Below are 15,894 nucleotides of genomic sequence, written 5' to 3'. Positions count from 1 at the left end.
ATGATGCCAAACATATTTCAAGAAGTATCCATAAATGGATGGAAAAAAAAAAAAAAGCACTGGAGAGTTGTGAAGTGGCCAGCAATGAGTCCAGATCTAAATCCAATCGAACACCTGTGGAGAGATCTTGAAAGTGCTGTTGGGGGAAGGCACCATTAAAATGAGAAACCTGGAACAGTTTGCAAAAAGAAGAGTCAAAATTCCTATGACAGTTGTAAGAAATTTGTTGATGGTTATAGGAAGCATTGATTGCATTAATTTATTCCAAAGGTTGTGCAACCAAATATTAAGTTGAGGATGCCAACAATTTTGTCTGGCCCCTTTTTGGGGTTTTGTGTGAAATCATGTCCAATTTGCCTTTTTTCCCCCTCTGTTGTGTGTGTGTGTTGTTTCAATATACACAAAGAAAATAAACATGTGTAACAAAACATGTGTAATTTCAATAATTTTCTGGAACAAATTCAAGGGTGCCAAAACTTTTAGCCATGACTATGTATAAACTGGGGAAAATAAGTATTTGATACACTGCTTATTTTGCAAGCTTTCCTACAAAGAATGGAGAGGTCTGTAATTTTTATCATAGGTACATTTCAACTGTGAGACCCAGAATCTAAAAAAAAAAAAAAAAAGAAAAAAAAAAAAGAAAATCATATTGAATGATTTTTAAATAATTAAATAGCATTTTATTGCATGAAATAAGTATTTGATCACCTACCAACCTGCAGAATTCTGGCTCTCACAGACCTGCTAGTATTTATTTAAAGGGCACTTGTCACCCCACCCAGGGCGTTTTTAAGTAAAAGAGCCACCTTCTGCAGCACTAAGGCTGCATTCTGCGAAGGTGGCTCTTATGTTTCTGATCCCTAGTAACACTGAAATATTGACTTGTATAAATTGCGCCCCATGCCTGTATTGAGTCCCAGAGGTATGGTGTCTCCCTCTGTTTCAGCCACCTATCATCCAGCTCTTGCATCTTTGCGCCGCCTCCTGTGTTGCTGTTACGTGCCCTGCACCTGCCCCCATCCTGCACCCATCTCCCTCCTCCTCTTTCTCTTTCCTCCCTCGGCAGCGTCTGATGAGCTGAGCTCCCCACACGCAGTGCACCTGCAGGTCAGCTCATCAGATGCTGCCAAGGGAGGAAAGAGCAAGAGGAGGAGGGAGATGGGGCAGGCACCGGGCATGTAACAGCAACACAGGAGGTGACGCACAGACGCAAGAGATTGGGATGATGGACGGCTGGGAGGCGGCTGAAACAGGGGGAGACACCATACCTCTGGGACTCAATACAATTATGGGGCACAATTTATAAAAGTCAGTATTTCAGTGCTACTAGGGATCAGAAACATAAGAGCCACCTTCACAGAATGCAGCCTTAAGGTACCGTCACACATAACGATATCGTTAACGATATCGTTGCTTTTTGTGACGTAGCAACGATATCGTTAACGAAATCGTTATGTGTGACAGCGACCAACGATCAGGCCCCTGCTGGGAGATCGTTGGTCACTGGGAAAAGTCCAGGACTTTATTTTGTCGCTGGATCTCCCGCTGACATCGCTGAATCGGCATGTGACGCCGATTCAGCGATGTCTTCACTGGTAACCAGGGTAAACATCGGGTTACTAAGCGCAGGGCCGCGCTTAGTAACCCGATGTTTACCCTGGTTAATAATGTAAAAGTGAAAAAAAACAAAACACTACATACTTACATTCCTCAGCGTCAGCTTCCCTGCATCCCCCAGTGTCAGCGCCGGCCGGCCGTAAAGCAAAGCACAGCGGTGACGTCACCGCTCTGCTTTCCGGCAAGCGCGCTTACACAGAGCAGGGAAGCTGAGGCCGGGGGACACGACAGGAATGTGAGTATGTAGTGTTTTTTTTTTTGTTACTTTTACAATGGTAACTAGGGTAAACATCGGGTTACTAAGCACGGCCCTGCACTTAGTAACCCAATGTTTACCCTGGTTACCCAGGGACTTCGGGATCGTTGGTCGCTGGAGAGCTGTCTGTGTGACAGCTCTCCAGCGACCAAACAGTGACTCTGCAGCGATCGGCATCGTTGTCTAGATCGCTGCAGCGTCGCTTAATGTGACGGTACATTTAGTGCTGCTGAAGGTGGCTCTTTTACTTAAAAATGCCTTGGGGGGGGGGGGGGGGGGCGGGGGTTTGGGTGACAAGAAAAATATAGCACATGTACCGAAAAACTTGTGTGAAGGAGACCTAATAAGCAATGAGAATGCCAAGTGTTGCTACTTTATGGACACATACCTGCTCATCTCCTGTGTTTGGTGAATGTAGACAACGCTTCTGTACAAGAGGCCGGAAACGTTCAGACGGGGTATGGAATTGAGTGATAATCTCACCCCCTGATCCATTATCTCTATGATTATGGTAGCCAAATCTATCCTTTAAGGCGGCAATGTGAGGTGAAGTAGTTGGTGTCATATCATTATTCGTTCTATCTCGGCTTCTGAATACACTTTGTGGACAGAAATCACTGTTCCCTTTGTTTACAATTTGTGCACTTTCAGGAGAAATGCGCTCGTACACTGTCCATTTGCTTGAGACTATTTCTTGAGACACAATAGGTCTGTTGTTTCCTAATGAGAAAGTACTAGCAGTGTTATAGGCAGCATCATCCACCTCATCCTTGGATACAGAGACTTCTGTCAAATCCTTTATAAGACTGGACTGTACTTTTTTATCCGATTTCACAATATCTAAGGGTATAAAAAAAATAAAATTATACATGATTAAATGGGTTGTCTATTAGCATGGTATTGATGTCCTGCCACATGAATAGGCGCTAAGCTGCAGTACCTGAGAGTGGCCACTAAATGTGCAGCGCGCTGGTCATGCACTCCGTACACTACTACCAGAACATGTAACAGCTGATCAGTGGGGGTCCAGGGGTTAGAGCACCACTGATCTTATATTGATGACCCATCTTATGGATGGGTCATCAATATCATAGTAGTGGAAAATTCCTTTAATTTTACCTTCAAAATATGCAAATGTACAAGTTATAAGTATATAAAAATGTAGACAAACTTTTCATAGATATATCTACAACATTCTGTGGCCCCAGAAAGTGTAATCCTCAAATCAAATTCCCAATGTTTTTTTGGGTACTTAATGTGATGGTATAAAAACTAGTCATTTCTTTTCTATATTTTAGTGAGTATACAGATCGAGATAAGCCACAACATTAAAACAAATGACAAATCAAGTGAATAACCTTGACTGATTTGTTACAATGGCGCCATGTCAAGGGGAGGGATATACTGAGCAGTAAGTGAACAGTTAGCTCTAAAAATCTGATGTGTTGGAAGCAGGAAATGGGACATGTGGCTTTAACAAGGTCGATAGTGATTAAAGCGGTTATCACTACTTGTACAACCTCTTCTGAATTCCTCCGGTGCTACTCCAACAGTGTCGACGCTGGCTCTCCTAGGGCTTGCGTGACATTATGTCAGGAGATCTTTGTGGCTAATCAGCGCTGGTTTAAGTCTCCTCTCCTACAGACGTAAAGGACATCTGGGAAATGTGAGAGCGCAAACAGCTCTGACATCCTCTGAATGGCTCGATTTGTCCAAAGGAGTGGAGAGTGAAGTCAAATTGTCCAAGTAGTGAACAACCCATTTAGGGCGCTGTCTAGACGTCAGGGTCTCCAGACCAGCAGAGTATCTCTAGAATGGCAGGTCTTTGGGTTATTGCCATTATGTCAGCACCAGTGACAGGGTTTTGGGTCTCACAAAGCTCACCGATGTATGTGGGGAGTAAAGACTGACCCTTGTGGTCCAATCCCTTAGAAGAGTTATTGAAAAAGGTAATGGTGGCCATGATAGAAAAGTGTCAGAACACACATTCTAGAGTACTTTGCTAAGTATATGGCTGAGACACTTCATAGTGCACCACATTAGGCAAGTGGTTTTAACTTAGTGGTTGATTGGTGTATTTAGAAACTCGTCATAAACGCTCCGTAGGAATTAAGAGATCACCATCTTCGCTAAACAAACATTGTGTATAATATTTGTATTTGAATAAAGCAACTACACAAATAGTGTTAAGAAAATTAACCTAATTTGTGCATTGAAAGTTCCTATATAGACCACTATTTTCACAACAAACTACAAACTCTGTAGATAATATTCCAATCATGCTCCCATCCGTCCCAAGTGCTTACAGATGGACATATGGCTGCAGAATCAGACTACACAGGGTTTGATTGTAGTCTGTAACCGTGGAAACATGTAGGTCTGCAGCGGACATCAAGATGCTAAAGTGACTTTTAGTAAAGACTATCTGTAAAGCTGCTTTTTAATGTAAAGACTTTGCAACAATGAAAACAAATTTGTGGTAAAAGGATGGAATTGCACCAAGCACTTACACGGTTGTTGCAGTGAAGCTAAAGAGTCCTGTGACTGTACTGGAGGGCTCTCTGCTACATTGCTTAGCTTTGGTCTCAGAAAAAAACGATGGATTTTTTCAGATGAATTCTGTGTTGGCGTTTTCACCTGAACAGTAACCAAACAGATTAGCAAGAAAATGTACACTGCTCAAAAAAATAAAGGGAACACAAACAGAAAATAACTCCAAGTAAATCAAACTTCTGTGAAATCAAACTGTCCACTTAGGAAGCAACACTGTTTGACAATCAATTTCACATGCTGTTGTGCAAATGGAATAGACAACAGATGGAAATTATTGGCAATTATCTGCAGGTGGGGACCACAGACCACTTCTCAGTACTAATGCCTTCTGGCTGATGTTTTGGTCACTTTTGAATGTTGGTTGTGCTTTCACACTCGTGGTAGCACGAGATGGACTCTACAACCAACACAAGTGGCTCAGGTAGTGCAGCTCATCCAGGATGGCACATAAATGTGAGCTGTGGCAAGAAGGTTTGCGGTGTCTGTCAGCGTAGTGTCCAGAGGCTGGAGGGGTCTGTAGGAGGGCAACAACCCAGCAGCAGGACGGCTACCTCAGCCTTTGTGCAAGGAGGAACTGGAGGAGCACTGCCAGAGCCCTGCAAAATGACCTCCAGCAGGCCACAAATGTGCATGTGTCTGCACAAACGGTTAGAAACCGACTCCATGAGGATGGTCTGAGTGCCCGACATCCACAGATGGGGGTTGTGCTCACAGCCCAACACCGTGTAGGACCCTTGGCATTTGCCACAGAACACCAGGATTGGCAAATTCACCACTGACGCCCTGTGCTCTTCACAGATGAGAGCAGGTTCACACCGAGCACATGTGACAGAGTCTGGAGATGCAGTGGAGAGCGATCTGCTACCTGCAACATCCTTCAGCATGACCAGTTTGGCAGTGGGGTAGTAATGGTGTGGGGTGGCATTTCTTTGGAGGGCCGCACACCCCTTTATGTGCTCGCCAGAGATAGCCTGACTGCCATTAGGTACCGAGATGAAATCCTCAGACCCTTTGTGAGACCATATGCTGGTGCAGTTGGCCCTGGGTTCCTCCTAATGCAGGACAATGCCAGACCTCATGTGGCTGGAGTGTGTCAGCAGTTCCTGCGAGAAGAAGGCATTGAAGCTATGGACTGGCCCGCCCATTCCCCAGATCTGAATCCAATTTAACACATCTGGGACATCATGTCTCACACCATCCACCAACGTCACGTTGCACCACAGACTGTCCAGGAGTTGGCCGATGCTTTGTCCAGGTCTGGGAGGAGATCCCTCAGCAGACCATCCACAGCCTCATCAGGAGCATGCCCAGGCATTGTATGGAGATCACACAGGCACATGGAGGCAACTCACACACAACTGAACATCATTTCCTTGTCTTGAGGCATTTCCACTGAAGTTGGATCAGCCTGTAATTCGATTTTCCACTGATTTTGAGTATCATTCCAAATCCAGACCTCCATGGGATATCCATTTTGATTTACATTGATCATGTTTAGGTTTTATTGTTCTCAACACATTCCACTATGTAATGAATAAAGATTTCCAACTGGAATATTTCATTCAGTGATATCTAGGATGTGGGATTTTAGTGTCCCATTTATTTTTTTGAGCAGTGTATTTAAAAAAAAGTCATCTGAAAGCTTTCTATTAATGCAACTAAAGTAGATTTTTCAAATTTGCATCCTATTTTATTGTCTTGATATAAAACAGAAACATCCCAGACAGTACTATGATATTTTACAGATACTACATACAATACTATGCACGGCTAAAGTGCACCAGTTACAAGGCAGGTGTTGTAAAGACATTTTGCAATTGACGCATTGGATTTACGACATCAGAAATTAGTAAGTGTGATATTGACCTTATTAGACTCGTTTGCTGACTGCTGTGACGATTCCCAATCCCAGTCTGAACCTGGAGTTCCCACTGTCCACTCAGGTAGGCAATTTTGCATGGCTGTAACAGTGGATAAAGTAATATTAGGTAACTTTCAGAAAAGAAATTCTCTACTCTTGCTGTTAAAAATCTATTCTTTATTATGCTTTGGTTATAGAGCACCATCTTATTCCACAGCACTTTACAGACATTACCATCGCTGTCCCCATCGGGGCTCACACTATAGATTCCCTATCAGTATGTCTTTATAGTGTGGGAGGAACCCGGAGGAAACCCGAGCAAACACGGGGAGAACATACAAACTCCTTTCAGATGTTGTCCTTGGTAGGATTTGATCCCAGGACCCCAAAGTGACAGTGCTAACCACTGAGCCACCATGCTTGTCTGTTCTGATTTCTGTATCATTCAGAAATTATCTACTTTATCTGAAGAGGTGTAAATAAATGCATGTCTCATTCTGAAAATGAATGGGGACTATGATTCACATTGGTTCAATACCAGCAATGGAAAAAGTGTGGTACTTCAATATCTGCCTTGTGTAAAACGAGCTTTTATTTAGTCTTCATCGTAAAAGGGAATTTGTCACTAAGTTTTTGCTACCGCATCTGAGAGCTTCATGATGTAGGGGCAAACCAAGATTCTAGAGATGCATCACCTTTTTGGCTGCTTAGTAAGTGACATCGCTGAAGTCAGGATCTCTGCCCTTATATTATGCAGCTTTCAGATTAGGTGGCATATATATATTTTTGTAATTTGAGGAGATAGAACATTACAGATAAACATAAAACAATTATAACCTTGTATCCACAATAAGTATAGTCTATACAACATCATCTTCTGCAAATTACCATCATAGGGACCTGGGCTGTGACTGCATACAGATTCAGAATGAATATTCCACGTAAAGGATGTTGTCTTCTCATTGGAGGTGCTACTGGATACCTAATAAAAATGGTGGTAAAATTATAGCCATTAATATTGATATAGTCACCCGCACAATGATAAAGCGCTCCTTTTAAAAAACTGAGAGCCAAGTCACTACACACTGAATGACCATACCATAGAGGGTTTCCTATTCCGTGGTTCTGAATGAACATACCATAGATTCACATGTAAAGCGCCATGGAATAAGTGGCATAATAATAATAATAATAAATAATAATAGGGTTTTCTATTCTGTGGTTCTGAATGACCATACCATAGATTCACATGTAAAGCGCCATGGAATAAATGGTGCTATAATAATAATAATTATAATAATAAATAATAATAGGGTTTTCTACTCCACGGTTCATGGCAGATTCAGTGGAACACATGCTTCATAACAAGGCTGCCTGCCTATCAAGTGTCAAATATCATCAGTGGTCATGTAAAGGCGTCACACACAGCAATGTGCAATATATGCAGAAGTCCAAAAGAGAATAGCGGGTGCACTGACTACTGATGTAAAAACTAACCTTTTCCCCCCTTATTGTGGTCTCAAATTACAGCAGGAAATAGAGACATGTTGGCCAACAGCCATGGCTTGCTCTAAGTCAAGTCACTTACCGCTTTAAATATAGCATACCAAAGTTTTTATTATAGGGATTGTCTGGGCATGAATACTTTCTGATCCATCTACAACATAGGTCATATATTGCAGATCGATGGGGGTCCATTACTAGTGCCCCTACCGATCAGCTGTTTTCTTGCTCTTGATTCGATCACATTGTAGCGGCCGCTGCAGACTACTGTAGCACAGCTTATATGCAAAAGAATACTGTGCCACAGCACCTGGGAGCGGCCACTACACGGTGCTCAGCAGCTCCATTCAAATAGCTGATCAGTGGGGGCGCCGGATGTCATTGACCTAATGGACTTATACTGTAGATAAAGAGGCATAGGTATTATAAAAGTCAGTGCTTCTGTCCCCAATATGAGCTTGGCTTGCTCTTTAATAGTAAATTATGTCTATTGTTGCCACTACTTGCCTATCACATCCATAAAAACGAAGTATGGTATACTGTATCAACCTAGTAGAACCCTTTTCCTTCCTAGAAGCTATTCAGCATGATCTCTAAAATGCTTATACATCAGTGGCATGGTTGTGGGCAGGAAACATTTGCAGTCATATTTCACTGTATATACCGCAAACTGTGCTGCATGTTAAAAACGGATTTATACAAAATATGAAGCCTCCCAACGAAATCTGGTTGACACTGTTCCAATAACGCCAATGTATTTACTTCATATGCACCTTTTCAGTAAACTTCCCTTTCATCACCATATCTTAGGGTATGTGCAGATGATCAGTAAACACTGCAGGTTGGATGCTACCTACTTGTGCAGCGTTCAACCTGCAGCGTTCAGCTGTTACAGCATAGTGGTTGGGATTTCAAGAAATCCTGTGCCCTCTAAGAGTCCACAGATGCCCGCGGAGATGGACATGTGGTGCGTCTCTCCAGACCGCAGCATGTCACTCTCTTTTTCACCCATAGAATGTTTTGGATGCGGTAAATCCACACGGTTCAGTGAACACATGTGGACTCGCCTGCGTTCAATAGCCAGCAGCGCTTTGGACTCCGTAAACATGCTCTGCGTCCAAGGCGCTGCCACTTCCAGATCGTGGGCACATACCCTTATAGTTTTGCACGTCTAAAACAAACATTTGGTTTCCTATTCGCCTCCTATCAAGGTAAATGACTCTCTAACATAGGGCAGTAACAGATTTTACCATTGATCCTATTGGTCAATGTCTAAAAGCCAATACCAAATGTTTCTTCAGGTTTACTTTCTTTTTTCCTCAACAGCAAATTTCCATCCTCAAAAATCACATGATTTTACATCAGTGGTGAGAGCCCCTTATTTTTTTGGGTGAGATTTTTGTTTGCATTAGACCAATTTCATAAGGTGGACCACCCCAACAAACGTAGCATAAGCTGCTGATTGATGTGCCAGACTGCCCGGTCAGTGCCACAGAAGAATGAATTTGAGCAGTGCCTTCTATGCTTTTCTCTTCCTAGAATAAAATGTACCCGTCATCCCACAATTCATTGCCATACTCCAATCTGTATGGTCCAGTACTGTCTGTGTTCCCCACTACCAGGACAAGTAGGACGGATGAACCATAGCCGACAGATCTTGCTGTACACTGTATACTCCTAGATGAGAACATGACAGTATTCATGTCTACTTGGAAATACATTGCCACCATATTGAGAATCCATGACATACACCCTAAATATGGTGATATTCTTCAGGCCAAAAGTTTTTGTTTTTTTTCATTTCTGAAATTATTGATGCCCAATTGGCACACATCTTCAATTACAATCCAGTGAAAACACATTTATAATAAAGTATAATTATGTAATTCTACTCCTCTGGATATTAAAGGGAACCCATCAGGTCCCCCAAGTCTACCAAACCACCACCATTAGGTTACAGGCCAATTCCTGCAAAAAGTCCTTGATGTCCTAGATAAATAGTCATACCTATGGGAAATAAGTTTCAATAACGTAGTTCTTCATATACTACTTGGTTAGGACTAGTTGGGCCTTTCTAATGAAGCTCCTGGGTGGAAGTGACACTTTCCTCACTGTCACCATCACCATATCAATACTGACATCAGACTCTTTAGTCTGTAGTCACACTACCATAGAATACGGGCGAGTGCTATGCGAGAAAACATCACATAGCACTCAGCCCAGTGATCTATGGGGCAGCTCACATCAGCGTTTATTTTCTCAGTTGTATTCAGCATGCATGTAAAATCACAGCATGCTGCGAGTGTCACCGAGACTCACCAATGCATGCCTATGGGTGCGAGACAAAAAAAAACAAAAACAAAAAAAAAAAAAACACAAAAACGAACAGCACTTAGACCAATGTGAGTGCTGTACGATTTTTACACACTGGTGTCCTTTGAAAAGCCGACAATTCATCTGCCGCATACAGTAAAATCACACTGACAAGTTAGAATAGATATATGCACATAGAGTACATGGATATATAGATGTCAGTGATAAACATCTCCCATCTATATATGTATATATTACATTGAGAGACAGATAGAAAAAAAGCCAGCAATTCAGGAGCCACGTAGTGTAAAAATCACAGCAGGAGCCAACAGGATAGAAGATTCGGACTTTATTCTGGGTGTCTGTTTTTATACGATATGACTATGGGGTTAGTAATGGGGGCGTCTTATTGACGCCTCTCCATTACTAACCTCGGGTCTCGATTTCACCTGACAATACAAAGGTGGCATCAACCCCCCAACTATCGTCCCACCTGCCACAGCTACAGGGCAAGTGGGAAGAGTGAGGCTAAGTGCCAGAATTGGCGCATCTTAAAGATGCACCTTTTCTGGGGAGGCTGAGATCTGATGTTTAGACTGGGGTGAGGGGGTGCAGTATCCATTGCCCCTTTCTAGGCTTTTAATATCAGCCAGTGGCTGTCTGCATAGCCTTTGCTGTTATTAATTATATGGAGACCCTACTTTTGTTTTAGCCAGTAAAGGCTAAGTATACCGTTGTGACTTATGGACATTGTAATGCTTTGAAAAGGTGTGCAGTCTAGACCAGGTCGCAGCTTTGCAAACCTGCTCTGCAGTCGCTTGGTTCCGAATGGCCCAGGAAGCACCCACCGACCGAGTGGGGCCCGGAGGGATAGGCTTGCCTCTGACGCGGTAAGACGCCTCTTTAATGGTCGACCGAATCTATCTGGCGATTGTCGACTGAGAAGCGGCCAGTCCCTTCCGGTGTCCCGCCGGTAGCAATAACAGAGCATCCCGTCTGACGAAAAGATGCCGTCCTGGACACGTACTTCCTGAGAGTTCTAAAAAGATCCAAAGGAGTGAAGAGCCTTTTCCACGCGGTGCGCTGGAGTAGGGCAAAGAGACGGAAGTGCGATATCTTCATTGAGGTGGAAGGAAGACACCACCTTCAGGAGGAAAGTAGGGGACGGTCTGAGGACCACCTTGTCTTGGTGGAACGCAAGGAACGGCGTCCGACAGGAAAGAGCAGCGAACTCCGAGACTCGTCTGATCGAGGTAATAGCGACGAGGAAGGTCACCTTCTATGAAAGAAGAGATAGAGGGATGTCCTGCAACAGCTCGAAGGGAGATTCCTGCAGGACACCTCGGACCAGATTAAGGCCCCAAGCCTCTAGAGGCGCTCTGTAGGGAGGCACCACTTGAGAGACTCCTTGAAAAAAACATTCTGACCTGAGGCCTGGAAGCAATTTTTCGTTGAAAAAGGACTGACAAGGCCGAGACCTGCCCTTTAAGGGAACTCAGCGAAAGCCCCAAGTCCAGACCTGATTGGAGGAAATCCAGGATGGTAGGGAGGCGAAACTGACTCCAAGGAAGGACTAGCACGTCTGCTCTGATTGTCCTGTAGACCCAGGACCGGGCTACAAACTGAGGTACCTTGGCATTGAACCAGGAAGCCATCAAGTCTACGTCCGGAGTACCCCAACGAAGGCAAATTATTATTATTATTTATATAGCACCATTAATTCCATGGTGCTGTACATGAGAAAGGGGTTACATACAGGGTTATAGATATCATTTACAGTAAATAGGTTTACAGTGACGGACTGGTACAGAGGGGAGAGGACCCTGCCCTTGCGGACTTACATTCAAATATGTTAGAATATGTCCTGATGGATAGACCACTCTCCTGAGGCAAGACCTTGCCGGCTGAGGAAATCCGCGGCCCAATTCTCCACTCCTGGAATGTGAACGTCCGATATAACCGAGTGGTTTTCGGCCCAGCGAAGGATGTGCTCTACCTTACGCATTGCAGCTCTGCTGCGGGTTCCCACTTGGTTTATACAAGCCACAGCATTGCCCGACTGGATACGGATGGGGCGGCCTGCTAGGAGATGATGGAATCGCTTTAGGGATAGCCGAATCGCACGTATCTCTGGGATATTGATGGGAACACGAGACTCGTGATGAGTCCAGGTTCCCTGCGCAGTGTGATGGCGAAAGACCGCACCCCAGCCTAGGAGACCGACGTCGGTAGTGACTACCAGCCAATGGACTGGGAGGAAGGACCTCCCTTGGAGGAGAGAGGATCGGAGCATCCACCATTGGAGTGACTGCTTGACCCCAGGAGAGGACATAGTCGGTCGAGGGAAAAGGGACACCCGTCCCATGAGTCCAGCAGAGCATGCTGTAGGGGACGGAGGTGCAGTTGCGCAAATGGAATTGCCTCCATTATGGCCACCATCTTTCAGAGAATCCTCATGCCAAAACGGATGGAACAAGGGGACGGCTGAAGAAGCTTCCAGACCCCCTGTTGAAGAGCCAGGACCTTGTCCCGAGGAAGAAGCACTAACCCTAGGGAGGTGTCCAGGGTCATGCCCAGGAAAGCGATGCGTTGAGCTGGAACAGGAGATGACTTTTTTAGATTGATCAACCAGCCCAACCGAGAGTATCCAAGGAAATGCGGATGCACTCATCGCAGGCTCGGAAAGATGGGCCTTTGACCAGTAAGTCGTCTAGGTAGGGACGCACGACTAGACCCCGAGAATGCAGAATGGCCATGACAGCCGCCATGACCTTTGTGAAAACTCTGGGGGTGGTGGCGAGGCCGAAAGGCAAGGCCGTGAACTGAAAATGTTCTTCGCCGACGGCGAAGCGAAGGAACCTTTGATGAGATGGGAAGATTGGGATGTGGAGGTACGCATCCCGGATGTCGATGGATGCTAAGAATTCGCCTTGTTGCATCGAGGCAATGACGGAACGGAGATTCCATCCTGAAATGACGAACTTTGACAAATCTGTTTAAGAGCTTTAGTTCCAGGATGGGCCTTACTGTTCCATCCTTTTTGGGGACCATAAACAGATTTGAATAAAAACCGTAGAACCTTTCGTCCTCTGGGGCAGGGACAATCACTTCGTCTTGTTGGAGCGACTGAATGGCCTTGGAAAAAGCCCGAGCGCGCATTCCTGCTTCTGGAGGGCGGGAAGTGAAAAACCAGGTTGGAGGGGGGGAGGGGGGAGGAAGAATCGATTTTGTAACCGGAGAACACCAGATCCCTGACCCACTCATCGTGAACGACTGCGAGCCAGACATGACGAAACAAGAGAAGGCGTCCGCCTACTTTGCTGGTGTCATCCGGAAGAGATTGCGAGTCATTTAGAGGAAGAAGGTTGGGGTCTGGATCCCGTGGACCTAGACTGTGTGGAGCGGCCCCTCCAGGAATGGTTGGGCCTGTATGGAGCCGGAGGACTTTTGTCTCTGCCGGCGCGGTGCCCCGAGCTAGGGGCATTGGCTGAGGAATGCCATGCGCAAGATCCACGAAAGGGCCGAAAACGAGCCTGCGGCTGTCGTCGGAACGGTTGTCTGAACCTCTGCTGGGGAAGGGAAGTACTTTTTCCCCCGCAGTGTCTGAAATCAGTTTGTCCAGCTTTACGCCAAATAGACGGCGACCGAGATATGGCAGAGATGTGAGGGTCTTTTTAGAGACGGAGTCCGCTCGCCAATTCCTCAGGCATAGCACTCTCCTAATCGCCACAGCGTTTGAAGCCGTAAGTGCAGAGCAATTCGCCACGTCCAGGGAAGCGTTTACTAAGTAATCGCCCGCAAGGGAAATTTGATTTGCTCAGAAGGGAGATCACTGCTTTGTAAGGCCTTGTGCTGGTAGTCTGCCCAAGAAGTCACGGCTTTGGCTACCCAGGTAGAAGCGAAGGAGGGAAAGAGTGCTGAGCCTGAAGCCTTGAAAGCTGAGCGGGCAAGACTGTCAACTAGGCGATCTGTGGGATCTTTGATCGAAGATCCGTCCGGCATGGATAGGACAGTTTTAGAGGACAAACGTGAGAAAGGAGGATCCACAGGAGGAGGGGATTCTGTCCATTGTTTGTGGAGATCAGGAGAAAAGGAGTATTTGGACTCCAGAGATTTCTGGCCCTGAAAGCGTTTGTCTGGACGCTCCCTATGTCGCTGGACTATGTCCTGGAACTCTGGGTGATTGGCGAACACCCCCCTGTAAGTATGTTTGGTCCTATTGTAAGACACCGAATTATCCGTACTGGAGGTCGCCAATTCCTCATCAACCTGAAGGGACTGGTTGATGGCCTCGAAGAGACTATCTATAGTGCTCTGATAACCTGGCAACTCCAGATCTAGAGGCCCATCAGACTCCGGATAAGATTCCTGGTCGGAAGGGGTGCCTGGGGAGCGAGAGCGGGAAACAGAGCTAACGGACACAGAGGCACGCTTCCTAGATGACCGCTTGTGCTTAGAATGAGAGCGGCCCCTTCAGGCTGAAGATTCCGGAGCCGTAGGGGAAACATCCTGAATAGGCGGATTAGTGGTCCTGCTCCTGGTTGGATCCTGGAGGGACTCGAAAGCTTTGGTCAAAGAAGCCATAGATTGCGAAAGTGACAAAGCCCACTCAGGGGGACTGGTCACCACGGGCTCGTTTGTCGCGGGGGGCTCCTGAGCGCATTTAGGGTCACAAGCATTACAGAGCGGAGCAGTATGCCCGCTTGGTAGCGCAGCCTGACAGGAGGTGCAAGAAGTGAAGAACACTGTTTTTGCAGACTATTTGGGTTTATGCAGACATGTTGTCAGTTAACCTCCGTGCAGGGCTGCGGGGCACCTGTACAGCTAGTGAGCGGGGCACTGTGTGCAGGAGTAGGAGGGCCTGTGTCAGTGTGCAGCGCACCTACACAGGTCATGTGTCCGGATGCCGCACTGAGACTGGAGAGGGACGCACTCCTTGATTTGGTGGAGTTCTGAGGCTTCTGAGACACCTGGAGCTCTATCTTCCGTCCAAGATGGCCGCCGAGAGTTGAGAGGCGCTTCTCGCAGTGTGCGAGAAGCGCTGAAGCGGTGGGTGGGCCTGTGCATGACGCACACTGTGGGCGGAACGCGGCCTAGCTGAGGCCGAAGCCAGGGACTAAATTAGCGGTGCCCGGCCGCGAAATGCGACCGAGCCTGCGGTGCGCTCGGGAGCCCCCCCACCCTATCAGACTCACCACTTGTGGTCCTCTTCAGGTGAGGTACGAGAGAAGGTCCAGTCAACCTCAATCCACCGCCCTCTTAATGAGGGGGTGGAGAGGGACTGAGGAGCTCCATGCAGCACCGCTGTTCCACAGTGGTGGTGCAGAGGGAGGGCAGCCGGAGTGTGCTCAGGGAAAGTGCCTCTGTGTATCCTAAGGGTTCGCTCCCCTAGGATTTCACAGGGCTAGTTCACGGCCGAACATCCCACGTCGCAGGAAAGGGTACGGGGAGTTAACTCGCCATGCTCGCCTGTTGGTGTTTCGGGGGATATCGGCACCCTTAAAAGGGTCCGTCGCCCACTTCGTCCTCTTGCAATAAAAATTATAAAATAAAATGTCTGGAAAAAAATAAAAATAAAAAAAATCAGACGCAGTGTGCCTCCTACGGACACTAAGCAAGAACTGGTATTATCTGGAGCCAGTGGGCAGTGTATACTGCAGAGGAGGAGCTAACCCTTTTTGTATTTACTTAGTGTCATCCTCCTAGTGGCAGCAGCATACACCCACGGTCCTGTGTCCCCCAATGTGGCGATGGAGAAAATCATGTTAAAATTGCATTGCAATCGGAC

General features: G+C 46.1%; 1 protein-coding gene across 1 annotated transcript in view; it reads right to left on the bottom strand.

Annotated features, from left to right (window-relative positions):
• The window catches only part of ZGRF1 (zinc finger GRF-type containing 1), a 149,851-nt gene that overhangs the window by 68,562 nt on the left and 65,395 nt on the right, over nt 1-15,894 (bottom strand). Inside the window, exons 7-10 of the mRNA XM_069743830.1 lie at nt 7,179-7,272; nt 6,296-6,390; nt 4,387-4,513; nt 2,265-2,716 (exon numbers count right to left, since the gene is read on the bottom strand). Of these exons, the coding sequence (XP_069599931.1) occupies nt 2,265-2,716; nt 4,387-4,513; nt 6,296-6,390; nt 7,179-7,272 (768 nt within the window). The remainder of the gene's footprint in view (nt 1-2,264; nt 2,717-4,386; nt 4,514-6,295; nt 6,391-7,178; nt 7,273-15,894) is intronic.

This window comes from Ranitomeya imitator, chromosome 1 (assembly GCF_032444005.1).
Source record: "Ranitomeya imitator isolate aRanImi1 chromosome 1, aRanImi1.pri, whole genome shotgun sequence".
NCBI classification, from domain to species: Eukaryota; Metazoa; Chordata; class Amphibia; order Anura; family Dendrobatidae; genus Ranitomeya; species Ranitomeya imitator.
The sequence above is the reverse complement of the archived record's forward strand: the minus strand, read 5'-3'. Positions and strand labels throughout refer to the sequence as shown.